This window comes from Choloepus didactylus, chromosome 5, assembly GCF_015220235.1.
Source record: "Choloepus didactylus isolate mChoDid1 chromosome 5, mChoDid1.pri, whole genome shotgun sequence".
NCBI lineage: Eukaryota > Metazoa > Chordata > Mammalia > Pilosa > Megalonychidae > Choloepus > Choloepus didactylus.
The window spans coordinates 39680001-39695312 of NC_051311.1; the positions used below are offsets into that span (position 1 = coordinate 39680001).

A 15312-nucleotide genomic window follows, 5' to 3' on the forward strand; every position below is an offset into this window, starting at 1 on the left:
AAACTCCTAGAAGATAATGTAGGAAAACATCTTCAAGACCTTGTATTAGGAGGCCACTTCCTAGACTTTACACCCAAAGCACAAGCAACAAAAGAGAAAATAGATAAATGGGAACTCCTCAAGCTTAGAAGTTTCTGCACCTCAAAGGAATTTCTCAAAAAGGTAAAGAGGCAGCCAACTCAATGGGAAAAAATTTTTGGAAACCATGTATCTGACAAAAGACTGATATCTTGCATATACAAAGAAATCCTACAACTCAATGACAATAGTACAGTCAGCCCAATTATAAAATGGGCAAAAGATATGAAAAGACAGTTCTCTGAAGAGGAAATACAAATGGCCAAGAAACACATGAAAAAATGTTCAGCTTCACTAGCTATTAGAGAGATGCAAATTAAGACCACAATGAGATACCATCTAACACCGGTTAGAATGGCTGCCATTAAACAAACAGGAAACTACAAATGCTGGAGGGGATGTGGAGAAATTGGAACTCTTATTCATTGTTGGTGGGACTGTATAATGGTTCAGCCACTCTGGAAGTCAGTCTGGCAGTTCCTTAGAAAACTAGAGATAGAGCTACCATTCGATCCAGCGATTGCACTTCTCGGGATATACCCGGAAGATCGGAAAGCAGTGACACGAACAGATATCTGCACGCCAATGTTCATAGCAGCATTATTCACAATTGCCAAGAGATGGAAACAACCCAAATGTCCATCAACAGATGAGTGGATAAATAAAATGTGGTATATACACACGATGGAATACTACGCGGCAGTAAGAAGGAATGATCTGGTGAAACATATGACAACATGGATGAACCTTGAAGACATAATGCTGAGCGAAATAAGCCAGGCACAAAAAGAGAAATATTATATGCTACCACTAATGTGAACTTTGAAAAATGTAAAACAAATGGTTTATAATGTAGAATGTAGGGGAACTAGCAGTAGAGAGCAATTAAGGAAGGGGGAACAATAATCCAAGAAGAACAGATAAGCTATTTAACGTTCTGGGGATGCCCAGAAATGACTATGGTCTGTTAATTTCTGATGGATGTAGTAGGAACAAGTTCACTGAAATGTTGCTATAGTATGTAACTTTCTTGGGGTAAAGTAGGAACATGTTGGAAGTTAAGCAGTTATCTTAGGTTAGTTGTCTTTTTCTTACTCCCTTGCTATGGTCTCTTTGAAATGTTCTTTTATTGTATGTTTGTTTTCTTTTTAACTTTTTTTTTCATACAGTTGATTTGAAAAAAGAAGGGAAAGTTAAAAAAAAAAAAAAAAAGAAAAAATACAAACAAGTAAAAAAAAAAAAAAAAAAAAAAACGATGTAGTGCCCCCTTGAGGAGCCTGTGGAGAATGCAGGGGTATTCGCCTACCCCACCTCCATGGTTGCTAACATGACCACAGACATAGGGGACTGGTGGTTTGATGGGTTGAGCCCTCTACCATAAGTTTTACCCTTGGGAAGACGGTTGCTGCAAAGGAGAGGCTAGGCCTCCCTGTATTTGTGCCTAAGAGTCTCCTCCTGAATGCCTCTTTGTTGCTCAGATGTGGCCCTCTCTCTCTGGCTAAGCCAACTTGAAAGGTGAAATCACTGCCCTCCCCCCTACGTGGGATCAGACACCCAGGGAAGTGAATCTCCCTGGCAACGTGGAATATGACTCCCGGGGAGGAATGTAGACCCGGCATCGTGGGATGGAGAACATCTTCTTGACCAAAAGGGGGATGTGAAAGGAAATGAAATAAGCTTCAGTGGCAGAGAGATTCCAAAACGAGCCGAGAGATCACTCTGGTGGGCACTCTTACACACACTTTAGACAACCTTTTTTAGGTTCTAAAGAATTGGGGTAGCTGGTGGTGGATACCTGAAACTATTAAACTACAACCCAGAACCCATGAATCTCGAAGACAGTTGTATAAAAATGTAGCTTATGAGGGGTGACAGTGGGATTGGGAATGCCATAAGGACCAAACTCCACTTTGTCTAGTTTATGGATGGATGTGTAGAAAAGTAGGGGAAGCAAACAAACAGACAAAGGTACCTAGTGTTCTTTTTTACTTCAATTGCTCTTTTTCACTCTAATTATTATTCTTGTTATTTTTGTGTGTGTGCTAATGAAGGTGTCAGGGATTGATTTAGGTGATGAATGTACAACTATGTAATGGTACTGTAAACAATCGAAAGTACAATTTGTTTTGTATGACTGCGTGGTATGTGAATATATCTCAATAAAATGATGATTAAAAAAAAAAAATAGATTGGGGTGATGAATGCACTGTGATGATACTGTGAACAACTGATTGTACACTTCGGATGATTGAATGGTATGTGAACATATCTCAATAAAATAGAATTTTTTAAAAAAGGCTTTTAGACATAGTCACATAATTAGGAGTGAATCTAAGAACTCAAGAAAGATCAGCATATTACCCCACTGACACAGCTCTATTGAAAAATCCACGCATTGCTCTAAAGAAATGAGAAAACACAACTGGTGGATTCTAGCATGGCACCCAATTTCCATTTTTCTGATCCCTTTGTTCTCATCTCAAGTGTAAACAGGCTTTCTTTCCCTGAAGTAGGAAAAGGATTAAGTAGCCAGGACATTTTCTGAGTTCTGGGTGGCATATGTTTATAAGCTTTCCTTTTGTAGCATTTATGGATTCATTATGGACTAAAGTAAAGCCAAAGCAAAGCAATTTGGCATGCTTGCATTTGCCTTTATGAGGAGAAGCAAGTGCATCGCAGGGGCCACCCTGACCTGAGTGGCAAAGATGCTTCTGGAACACCTGAAGGGGAGGCTAATTACTTTCCTTATAGGGATGCTAAAGCTAAGCCATCCTCCTTGCCCAACAGCAAACGAGCTTCATTCAAATCATCCTCAGGAAAATGGTGGCCGGGGGACAAGAATGATCATTATCACACAAACTTAATTTCTGGCCAACTTTAACCATCAGCCAACTCTCTGGAAGTTAGTCAGGCAGTTGCTACATTGCCAAACAGTCCTCAGGATCAGGATTCAAATCCATCCCAGCCTGAGAGCCACATTTGGCAGATATCCTTTCCAAATCTTTATAGCCATTTCTATGTACTATATCAACACAAGTGAACATAACACAGCCCTTAATGATACTGTGGTGGAAAAATTTGAATGTTCACAATAACATATTACGTGGAAAAAAAAAAGATCACTTCAGTTTCATCTCACACTCTTATGGCCAATGCCCATTATCATTTGGAGATTTGGCCGAAAAAGGAAAGAGTAAGAAATACGATACATACTGAAAACTGGATTGGATTTTCCTGGGTAGTGGTGGAACAGAGTCTAGTAAACTCAAACTGCATCTTAATTTCATTGTGCATAAAATCCTTTCCTCCCATGTTCCCACCAAGATGTTATAGATTGAGAGCCGAGTTTAGACTCTTATCTAAGTGGCTATTTCTGCCAGAATAGGATGCCAGTTAATTGTTTTTCTGAATCATTGCCCATTTCACTCAATTTGATTTCCTCATAGACCTCCTAAAATTGACCTCCAGACAAGTTTACAACTCACCCTTTCCCAAACTAAGAATTATCGTCCACAGAATTGAAGAGCATGTTGCCTAAACAAATAAACTGAAAAAAAATCTCTTGAAATTTTCCCTCAATTACTAAATTTCCAAATTGACCTGAATATTTCTGCTTGTTCTCTCCCTTTTCTTTTTTTTCTCTTTTAAGACTTGGTCACTGAGAGATAAATCACTTTTATATAAACATTGATTATAAAGCAGGGACTCTCAACAGCAGCAACAATTCTATTGTAAAAGCTTTTGCCTAGTTTATTTTAATAAAACCTGTTTCCAAACCAAATATGTTAAATAGACCCTATTTACGTCATTATTAAAAGAAATTTATTTCAAATATTTTGTAAATGAAGCTGGCAGATCTATACCTTGTTTCTTGCCTCAATGTTTGCCTTGTGGGAAACAGTTTGGCTGCTATCAGTATGTGCTGACCACAGACAGCATAGTGGAGAGCGGTGTTGCCACTGGCGTCTGCAATATCTGGGTCAGCACCATGGTGTAGCAGGATGGTTGCACATTCCTCTTCCTGGCATTGGATGGCCTGTCAGTATTAGAAGGAGAAATAGACCTCAAATTCTAGGAATTAAGAGTAAACAGTCCAAATATTTCACCAATTAGTTATATGAATTTGTTTTTATCTTAAGTATTTAAGTCAAATCCATCTCATGCTGAAACAGTTGGCCAATACATACCTTCATCAGAGTTGTCCTATTTTCACCATCACAGAGGTTCAGGTGGCACTTTCGCTCTGCCAGGAGAGTTACCACTTCTGCATGGCCATTGGCACAGGCCAGATGCAGAGCAGTCCTATAAATGTGAGAGGACTTTTTAGGAACTTATAGTCACTATCTCAAGATGTACAATTATTAGTGTAATTAAACATTAAAGACCATGTTACTCCTAGGCCTTCAAAGACTTATTTTCTTTGAAGTTTAATATTTATTAACACATATTACTTACTACATCAATGAAAGAGCATGGCCTTTAGATTCAGCTCAACTTGGATTTGAATTCTATTTTAACTCTGTGACTTTTAGCTATCAGCTTTTCTGTGTCTCCATTTCCTTATCAGTAAAATGGGGAGAAAAACAGTAGCTATCCTCATAGGACACCACTGTGATGCTTAAATCATAATCCATACAAAGTCCAAACAGGTCCTGGCAGAAAAAACAGCTCAATAAATGTTAGCTAAAATTATTATTACTACTAAAATGACAACATTTCAACTAAGTAAAATGATACCATTATACTTATTTTGAAGATATGTCTTAAGCATTAGAGAAAAACTGAATTTCCATGATTCAAAGATGCTCATTTCCTCACATTTTAATATCTCTGATATTGGAATGCAACTTAAAATTGATGTCTGTGCCAGTTTGAATATACTGTGTCCCCCAAACGCCATTATCTTTGATGTAATCTTGTGTGGGCAGATGTTATCAGTGCTGATTAGATTGGAATTCTTTGAGTGTTTCCATGGAGATGTGCCCCACCCAAATGTAGGTGATAACTCTGATGAGATATTTCCATGGAGGTGTGGCCCCACCCATTCAGGGTGGGCCTTGATCAGTGGAGCCATATAAATGAAGGAACTCAGTGCAGCTGTGAGTGACATTTTTGAGGAACTGCAGCCTAGAGAGGAACGTCCTGGGAGAAAGCCATTTTGAAACCAGAACTCGGGAGCAGATGCCAGCCATGTGCCTTCCCAGCTAACAGAGGTTTTCTGAACAACATTGGCCATCCTCCAGTGAAGGTACCCGATTGCTGATGTGTTACCTTGGACACTTTATGGCCTCAAGACTGCAACTGTGTAACCAAATAAACCCCCTTTTATAAAAGGCAAACCATTTCTGGTGTTTTGCATTCCAGCAGCATTAGCAAACTAGAACAGATTTTGGTACCAGAGAAGTGGGGTGCTCTTGCTGCTGAGTTTGCAAATACCAAACATGTTGGAACAGCTTTTTAACTGGATAAGGGGAAGATTCTGGAAGAATTGTGAGGAACTTGATAGAAAAGGCCTAAACTGCTTTGAAGAGACTGTTTGTGGAAATATGAACTCTAAAGGTACTTCTGATGAGGCCTTGAACAGAAATGATGAATGTGTTGTCGCAAACTGGAAGAAAGGTGATCCTTGTTTTAAAGTGGCAGAGAATTTGGCAAAATTGAGTCCTGGTGTCAGACGGAAGGAAGAATTTGAAAGCGACAACCTGGAATACTTAACTGAGGAGATCTCCAGACTACGTGTGGAGGATGTACCCTGGCTTCTCCTTCCAGCTTATAGTAAAATGCGAGCAGAAAGAGATAAACTTAGAACTGAACTTTTGGGTTCAAAGAAACCAGAAGCTGATGGTTTGGAAAATTCCAGGCTTCCAGGGCGTGGATCCCCAGGAGCTACAGACCAACATGAGGATGTAACCAAACACAGAACCCAGCCACCATTTCAGTACAAGCCAAGATTGGAAAAGGAGTTAAGCAGAAAGGATTTGTGGAAAGTCCTATTGTCTGACGGCTTTGACCCCTGTGTGCTTAATGCAAAGCCAACAGAATTTTTGCGAGATCTTTATAGACAGAGACATTGCCAGTCTGGACTGGAGAAGAATGACAAGGAACAAACTGAAGGAAAAATTTCTTCAAAGACAGAGTCATGGAGGTTGAGGTCTGGAGTCAAGAGCCTTGGGCTGGGAGAGCAGAGTGGCCCACACGCATGGAAAGGGTGAGTTTGCCCTGGAGGTCGAGGGTGGGCATTCCACTTTGATGCTCTGGAAGAGTTTTGCCACCCCAGGTCCCAAAGAGGGTGTAGCACATTCCCAGGAAACTGGGGAGAGCCTGGCTGCCACCACACTGTTCTGAAGGGGTTGAGCGTGTGCCCTGGAGATGGAAGGGAATCCAGGAGCTGCCCCAATGTTTGAGGAGCATGGGGCTGAGAAGGTGGTCTCCCCGATGTGTGGATATGTTGGAGCACTCACCTAAGTGTTTGGAGAGGAAAGGGCTGCTGAAAAGGCCCTTAGGAAGGGTTAGACTCCCACTCTCTCAAGCCCCAAGGATGCAACCTCATTCTGTTAATGACTCTCGGACTTTGAAATCTAATGGAGTTTGTCCTGTGGGTTTTAGGAACTGTTTTGGTCCTGTTAACCCTGTTTTCCTTACTCTTTCTCCTTATGGCAATAGGAATGTTTATCCCATGAATGTCCCTCCTCTGTATATTGGAAGCACATAACTTGTTCTCAGTTCACAGATCCACAGCTAAAGGGGAATTATGCCCTAGGACTGACCACACCTATAATTGATTTTGATGGAATCTTGTACTTAACCATTGTTACTGAAGTGATTTAAGTTTCTGTGATATTGTTGTGGGATGAATGTATTTTGTATATGGAAAGATAATGTCTTTTGGGGTCCAGGGGTGGAATGTGCCAGTTTGAATATACTGTGTCCCCCAAATGCCATTATCTTTGATGTAATCTTGTGTGGGCAGATGTTATCAGTACTGATTAGATTGGAATTCTTTGATGTTTCCATGAAGATGTGCCCCACCCAACTGTAGGTGATAACTCTGATGAGATATTTCCATGGAGGCGTGGCCCCACCCATTCAGGGTGGGGCTTGATCAATGGAGCTATATAAATGAGCTGGCAAACAGAAGGAACTCAGTGCAGCTGTGAGTGACATTTTGAAGAGGAGCCACAGCCAAGACGGACACTTTGAAGAAAGCACAGGAGCTGCAGACGAGAGACAGTTTGAAAATGGCCATTGAAAGCAGACTCTTGCTCTGGAGAAGCTGAGAGGGGACAAATATCCCAAGTGCAACTAAGGGTGACATTTTTGAGGAACTGCAGCCTAGAGAGGAACGTCCTGGGAGAAAGCCATTTTGAAACCAGAACTCGGGAGCAGACACCAGGCACATGCCTTCCCAGCTAACACAGGTTTTCTGGACAACATTGGCCATCCTCCAGTGAAGGTACCTGATTGTTGATGTGTTACCTTGGATACTTTATGGCCTCAAGATGGTAACTGTGTAACCAAATAAACCCCCTTTTATAAAAGGCAAACCATTTCTGGTGTTTTGCATTCCAGCAGCATTAGCAAACTAGAACAATGTCTCACAACCATAGTTAGCCACATTTTCAAAAATTTTATTGATACATAAAACAATGGGGCATCTTCAATGGGACATCACACAATTCTCAGTGTCTTACATGAAGAGAAATGTGGTACATACAACAGGATTACTGAAGTTTTAGCCATTTGGTTGGCATTTAAATAAAGTTTAGTTCTTAATAGAAGAAACAAAAGGCATCCAAATTGGAAAGGAAAAAGTAACACTTTCTCTATTTGCAGATAACATAATCCTATATTTAGGAAGTCCCCCAAAAATGCACAACAAAGCTACTAGAGCTAATAAACAAGCAAACCAGCAGGATACAAGATCAACACACAAAAATCTGTAGTGTTTCTTTACACTAGTAATGAGTACTCTGAGGAGGAGATGCATTTATTAAAAAAAAAAACAGTATTTAAAACAGTAACTAAAAGACTCAAATATCTAGGAATAAATTCAAATAAGGATGTAAATGACCTGTATTCAAAAAATTACAACTATGGCTAAAAGAAATCAAAGTCCTAAATAAATGGAAGGACATTCCACATTCATGGATTGGAAAACTAAGTATCATTAAGATGTCACTTCCACCCAAATTGATTTAAAGAGTCAACACAATCCCAATCAAAACTACAACAGCCTACTTTGAAGAAATGGATAGGTCAATTATCAAATTTATTTGTAAGGGTAAAGGGCCAGGAGTAGCCAAAAACATCTTGAAAAAGAAAAATGGAGTTGGAAGAATCACTCTTCCTGACTTTAAGGCATATTACAAAGCTACAATGGTCAAAACAGCATGGTACTGGCAAAAAGACAGACATATTAATATCAATGGAATCAAATTGAGAGTTCAGAATTGGACCCACACATTTATGGCCAATTGATTTTTGACAAGACTGCCAAGTCTCCTCAACTGGGACAGAACAGTCTCTTTAACAAATGCACCAACAAAAAGAACACCCCATTCTCACACCTTATACAAAAGTTAACTGAAAATGGATCAGCATCCTAAATATGAGAGTCAGGATCATAAAACTTCTATAAGAAAATGTAGGAAAACATCTTCAAAATCTTGTGGTAAGTGGTGGTTTCTTAGATTTTACACCCAAAGCACAAGCAATGAAAGAAGAAATAAGATAAATGGGACCACATCAAAATGGAAGATTTTTGTGCTTCAAAAGACTGTGATAAAAATGTGAAAAGGCAGCCTACTCAGTGGGAGAAAATATTTGGAAACCACACATCTGATAAGCGTTTAATATCCAGAATATATGAAGATATTGTACAAGTCAACAATAAAAAGACAAACGACCCAATTTAAAAATGGGCAAAAGACTTGAATGGACATTTTTCCAAAGAGAAAATGGCTAAACAGCACATAAAAAAATGCTAAACATCACTGGCTATGAGGAAAATGCAAATGAAAACCACAATGAGATACCACTTCAAATCTACTAGAATGTCTGCTATTAAACAAAAAGAAAACTACAAATGATGGAGAGGATATAGAGAAAAAGGAACATTTATTCACTGCTGGTTGGAATGTAAAATGGTAAACCCACTGTGGAAGTCACTTTAGTGGTTCCTCAGCAAGCTAAGTATAGAACTACCATATGATCCTCCAATCCCACTACTAGATATATACTCAGAAGAACTGAAAGCAGGGACACAGACAGACATTTGCATAATGATGTTCATAGTGCATTATTCACAATTGCCAAAAGATGGAAACAATTCAAGTGTCCATCAACTGATGCATGGATAAACAAAGGGTGGTATATATCTACGATGAAATACAATTCAGCAGTAAGAAGGAATGAAGTCCTGACACATATGATAACATGGATGACCCCTGAGGATACTGTGCTGTGCAAAATAAGCCAGACACAAAAGGATAAATATTGTATGATTTCACTAATATGACCTAAATATAATGAGCAAATTCATGGTGTTAATATCTAGAATACAGGTTATAAGGCAACAGTGAGGGTAGAGAATGGGGAGTTGTTGCTTAATTTGTGCAGAATTTTTAATAAGGTTGATTGAAAATGTTTGGGAATGGATAGAGGTGATGGTAGCACATTATTGTGAGTATAATTAACAGTGCTGAATCATATATGTGACTGTGGTTGAAAGATGTTTAGGGTCGTGTATATCACTAGAAAGCAAGCTAGAGTATAAAACATGGAAGTGTTTAACATAGTGAACATCTGTTGTGGATGATGAAGGTGGTTAATAGCACAAATTTAAGGTATTCTTCCATGAACTAGAACAAATATATATGTTACTACTACAAGGTGTTGATAATAGGGCAGTATATCAGAAAACAATGCACCTAATGCAAGCTATGGAGAATAGTTACCAGTAATATTTTATTAACTCCCATCAGCTGTAACAAAACTACAACACACACTAATTGTCAATAATAGGGAGGTATAAAGGATATGGGTTTTTTTCTTTTTGGAGCAATGAAAATGATCTAATATGATTAGTGATGAAAGCACGACCACTCGGTGAGTATATTGAGAGCCACTGATTATGCCGGGGCCAGACCCCAAGTGAAGTTCCCCAGTTCCAGGCATGTTGGGTCTTCAGAGGGAAGGAGCTCAGCCTCTAGGTTTGATGGCCTCTTGGGGGTAGCCCCTGGGAAGATAAACTGTCAGGGGACGCCCCTCGGGTGACAGGAGATGGCCTCTCGGGGGACAGCTCCTCAGGAGACAACCTCTCAGGGGACCGGCCATCGCGGGACAGAAGAGTCCAGGCTGCACCCCGGCTCCCCCCGCCCCCTGCCACCGTCCCATACTCGCCCGCCGCGCGGCCCTCATCACCTTGTCTTTATCATTCACCCCGTTTTTCCCCAGCAACAGGATGTGCTGTACTTTGGCCACTTTGCCGCGGCTGGCGGCCCTGTGGATCTTGCCCAGGTCTCGGTCCCTAAGGAGGTACTGCGACCCGCGCCGTCCCCGCGCGGGCTGCCGGCGCTCGGCGACGGATCGCTCCTCCTCCTCCCGAAGCAGAAAAGTCTCTTCATAGCTGAGGCATGGCTTCCAGAGACATCTAACCTGTCCCTCGGCTTTTCGCCATCCCGCGAGCCAAGAACCAGCGCTAGACGGGTCCACACCCACTATCCTCAGATATCCCAACAGGGAACTTCGCGATTCCGGAAACTCTAGGCCCATAATAGCCGTAGCCAAGCAACGCCGGGAAACAAAAAAGCGCATGCTCGCCTCCGCGGCGGGCATCCCTGCACGCGAGATTCCCGCGGATGCCCAGTGCGCCTGCGCAAAGTCCGGGCGGGTGCAATCTGGTGGACCTTCGTCAGGCTGTTAAAGAATGTCTGCTTTACTGTTTTACCCTCTACAATATTTCCAGCGATGAAAAAGTCACTTAATACTCCCTGTTTTCTGTAGTGTTATTTAGCTCTCCACCTAAAATCAGGTCCATCTCTTCCAGGGCTCTGCCTGACGGTGAGGGAACGAGGATAATTAACCTACTGAATCCCTAGTATTCTTTCATTTGTTGAAGATGCATTAGGTGCCTCTCCGTACAGCATTTCAGTTAGTCCCAGAAATGCAAAGGTGTTCAAGGTAAGCTTCCTGGAACTCATCACAGGGGAGGAGAAGGCAGACATTGGAGCGACAAATTAGGGAGCAGCATATTACAGACGGATAAACCTACACGTGCTAGGAAAACAGAGAAGCAGTTAGAGGTGGAAAGAGTAGAAAAGGGCCAGAGGGACTAAGAAGTCATCACCCTACAGATGATAGAGAAATGCAGAAAGAAGCTAAAAGAACCAAGGACATATCCTCAGAGTTTGTCAACAAGAAAGGATAGCAAAGAAGAAGGGCCTATAAAAGGGACTGAAAAGGCCTGACAGCATCTAATAGGAGCGCCAGGGACCTGCGAGGCTGTAGAATCCAAAGGAGAGAAAAGCCTAAGCGAGAGGCACTGACTGCCCAGTTCTAGGTGGGGAGAGGACTCTTCTTTGGGCTTAATGCCAAGCTTAGAAATGTGTTCCCTAAACAGTATCATTTTCCTCTGCGGAGTAGGGATAAAATACATGTGTGTTCCTTAGTGCTGTATAAATCCAAGGAGCCAAATAAATCCCTGTCTCTTTTCAGCTCTGCTTTTTGTTTCTACTCCATTTATTGATTTAAAACCTGTGTTATTTGCAGAATGCTTAGCTATAGTTGGTTCTTTAACCAATTGTCAGTTTAATACAGGTATAGATAAACAAGTGAATGTTATACAGCCATAAAACAGAATGACATTCTGATAAATGCTACAATATAGATGAAACTTGAAGACATCATGGTGAGTGAAATAAGGCAGACACAAAAGGACAAATATTTATGATCTCCCTTTTGTGTGTGTGTACTACATTTTGTTTATCTGTTCTGATGGACACATGCATTGCTTCCATTTTAGGCAATTATGAATAATGCTGCTTTGAACATTGGTGTGCAAATGTATATTCGAGTCCCCGACTTCAATTCTTTTGGGTATGTACCTAGAAGTGGGATTGCTGGGTCGTATGGTAATTCCATGTTTAACTTTCTAAGGAGCTGCCACAGTTTTTTACTGTGGCTGCACCATTTTACATTTGCACCAACAATGCACAAGGGTTCCTGTTTCTCCACATCCTCTCCAACACTTGTTATTTTCTATTTCTGTTTTTCTGGTGGGTGTGAAATGGTATCTCATTGTGGTTTTGACTTGCATTTCCCTAATGGCTAATCATATCGAGCATCTTTTCATGTGCTTCTTGGGTATTTGTATAATTGCTTTGGAGAAATGTCTATTCAAATCCTTTCTCTGTTTTTTACTTGGTTGTTAGACTTTTTGTTGTTGTTGTAGGAGGTCTTTATTTATTACAGATAGTAAACACTAGATATGTAGCTTCCAAATGTTTTCTCCCAATCTGTAGGTTGTGTTTTCAGTTTTATAATGCCCTTTGATGCACAAAATTTGTTAATTTTTATGACGTCTCGTTTTTTGTTTGTTTGTTTCTTGTGTTTTTGGTGTAAAGTCTAAGAATCCTTTGCCTGATACAAGGTCCTGAGGATATTCTGCTATGCTTTCTTCTAGGAATTTTACAGTTTCAGTTCTTACATTTAGGTCTTTGATCTATTATGAGTTGATATTTGTTTATTGTGGACATCCAGTTTCCTCAGCACCATTTGTTAAAGAAATTTCTTTCTGTATTAGGTGGACTCAGGACCCATGTCAAAAATCAATTGGTCATAGATATGAGTGTGTGTTTCTGAACTCTCAAATCTATTCCATTGTCTATATGTCTGTCCTTGTGTGAGTTACACACTGTTTTTATTACCATAGCTATGAATAAGTTTTAAAATAGGGGAGTGTGACTCATCCAATTTCGTTCTTTTTCACGGTGGTTTTGGCTGTTCAGGGCCTCTTACCATGCCATATAAATTTGATAACTAGCTTTTTCATTTCTGCAAGGAGGGATATTGGAATTTTGATTAGGATTACATTGAATGTGTATATCACTTTGGGTGGAAATGACATGTTAAGTATTTTTAGTCTTTCAATCCATAAACATGGAATGTCCTTCAATTTATTTAGGTTTTCTCTAATTTCTTCTGCAATGTTTTGTAGTTTCCTGTGTACAAGTCTTTACATTCTCAGATAAATTTATTCCTAGATATTTGATTCATTTAGTTGCTATTGTAAATGGAATATTTTTCTTGATTCTTATTTAGATTGTTCATTACTAGTGTATAGATAGACTGATTTTTGTGTGTTGAGCTTGTACCATGTCACTTTGCTAAATTTATTAACTCTAATAGCTTTGCTGTGGCTTTTTTTGGGGTATTTTTGTATGTATAGGATCATGTCATCTGCAAACAGGGAAAACTTTATTACCAGGGGATGGGATGGGGATAGGGGATGGGAAGTTAAGGCTTAAAATGCATTGGGTTCCTATTAGGAATGATGAAAATGATTTGGTAATGGATGATGGTAATGTTAGCACAACATTGTGAATGCACTTAACAGCACTGAAATATATAACTGAATATAATTGAAAGAAATGTTACATTGTATATGTGGTAATAGAATTAAAAATTTTTTAAAAATCCATGAATCTACATACACAGTGAACCTTAAGTTTTCCCATGGGCTTTAATTACTAGAATAATATAAAATATGCTATCAATTGTCACAAATGTTCCACACCAGTGCAAGGTGTTGGTGGTGGGGTGATGTATGGGAATCCTGTATTTTATGCGTGACTGTTCTATAAACTCACATCTTCTCTAATAAAGAAAAAAAATAAAAAAGAGCCCATTAGATCCCAGACCCAAGCTGGTAAAAGAGTTCTTTCTGAAAATAAACTCTGCCCTTTAAGTTGGAAAAAAAAAACAGCAATAATTTAAAATTTACCAAATACTTTGTAATTGAGGTGACTGACTTAATGAATCAATTTCACTACTAGCTTTCTTAATAATGAAAAATCTTTGTATTCTGAAATAAAATTCTACTTGTCTATGACATGTTTTTTTTTAGAACTCCGGTAGTCAATTTGCTAATTTTTAGGTAGGATTTTGTATCTATTTACATGACTGAAATTGATCTAGAGTTTTGTATGTATGTACTTATCTGCTATAATTATATTGCTGGCAACTGTGTTCTGTATTTTTTATTCATCATTTTAAACTTCTTGATCATTTTAAGGATAGTTCTTGTAAATAGCCCATAGTTGGATTTTGTTTTTTATCACACAAACTTAAGAGTCACTGATTTACTTTATTTGCATGTTATGACTGTTGTTAAATTATTGTGGATACATCTTCTAGACCTCTCTAAAATTCTAAATGTAATTTTGAAAATTTCTTTTCATGCCTTATCTTACTCCAAGCAAATTTGTTGTTTATGTATGTTAGTCTTTTGCTTTTATTTATGTGTGCAGTTTCTCTATGGTTTTAGACCCTGATAAGTGATTCTAATGGTGGATATTTTAAGCATGGTAAGGATAGAAAAGGTAAAGGATTGGGGGTGACTTAGTCTTAGGATACCCTCTAAATATTAACATTTAGGTTGTTATACAATTCTGAATAATCAAGCTCTAAGTCTGGGACTGGAAGAGTCCCATAGTGAAGAAACAACCTTTGAAAACTCTTCCTGTATGATTCAGGGTCTTATTTCCTACCACATGTTAAATTTTTTGTTTCTTGAATTATGAATTGATATTTTGCCAGCTAAGAAGAGGTATTTGAAGTCCAATAAAAAGCTTATGTAGAGCAAAATATGGGTGTGTGTGTGCTGGTGTGAAGCTGTTATGTACCTCAGAAAAGGCCAGTGTTCTTTTAATCAATTTCTGTGGGTGCAGACCCATTTTGAGTGGGACCTTCTGATTAAATTATTTCAGTTGAGATGTGGCCCACCCTATTCAAGGTGGGTCTTAATCCTTTTAATGGAGTCCTTTTTGAGGGGGTAAAAGATAGAAAAAAAATGAGAGAGAAATTAGAGAGAAAAGTCCCGGAGAAGCTGAGAGGACCCATAGAAGCCCAGTGGCTCAGGCCACTGGAACGAGAAGCTGAAGGCAGTGAAACCCGAGAGCAAAGGACCAACAGACGCTGGCCGTGTGCCTTCATCTGACAGAGGAACCCTGGATG

The 15312-nt window shown here is 39.5% G+C and overlaps 1 protein-coding gene across 2 annotated transcripts in view; it reads right to left on the minus strand.

Moving 5' to 3' along the window:
- The window catches only part of LOC119534916 (ankyrin repeat domain-containing protein 7-like), a 57773-nt gene extending 46950 nt beyond the window's left edge, over window positions 1-10823 (minus strand). For both annotated transcript variants that reach the window (XM_037837467.1, XM_037837466.1), the window contains exons 1-3: window positions 10501-10823; window positions 4266-4380; window positions 3942-4114 (exon numbers count right to left, since the gene is read on the minus strand). In XM_037837467.1, the coding sequence (XP_037693395.1) occupies window positions 3942-4114; window positions 4266-4380; window positions 10501-10514 (302 nt within the window). In that variant the 5' untranslated portion in view covers window positions 10515-10823. The remainder of the gene's footprint in view (window positions 1-3941; window positions 4115-4265; window positions 4381-10500) is intronic.
- Window positions 10824-15312: the final 4489 nt, after the last annotated feature.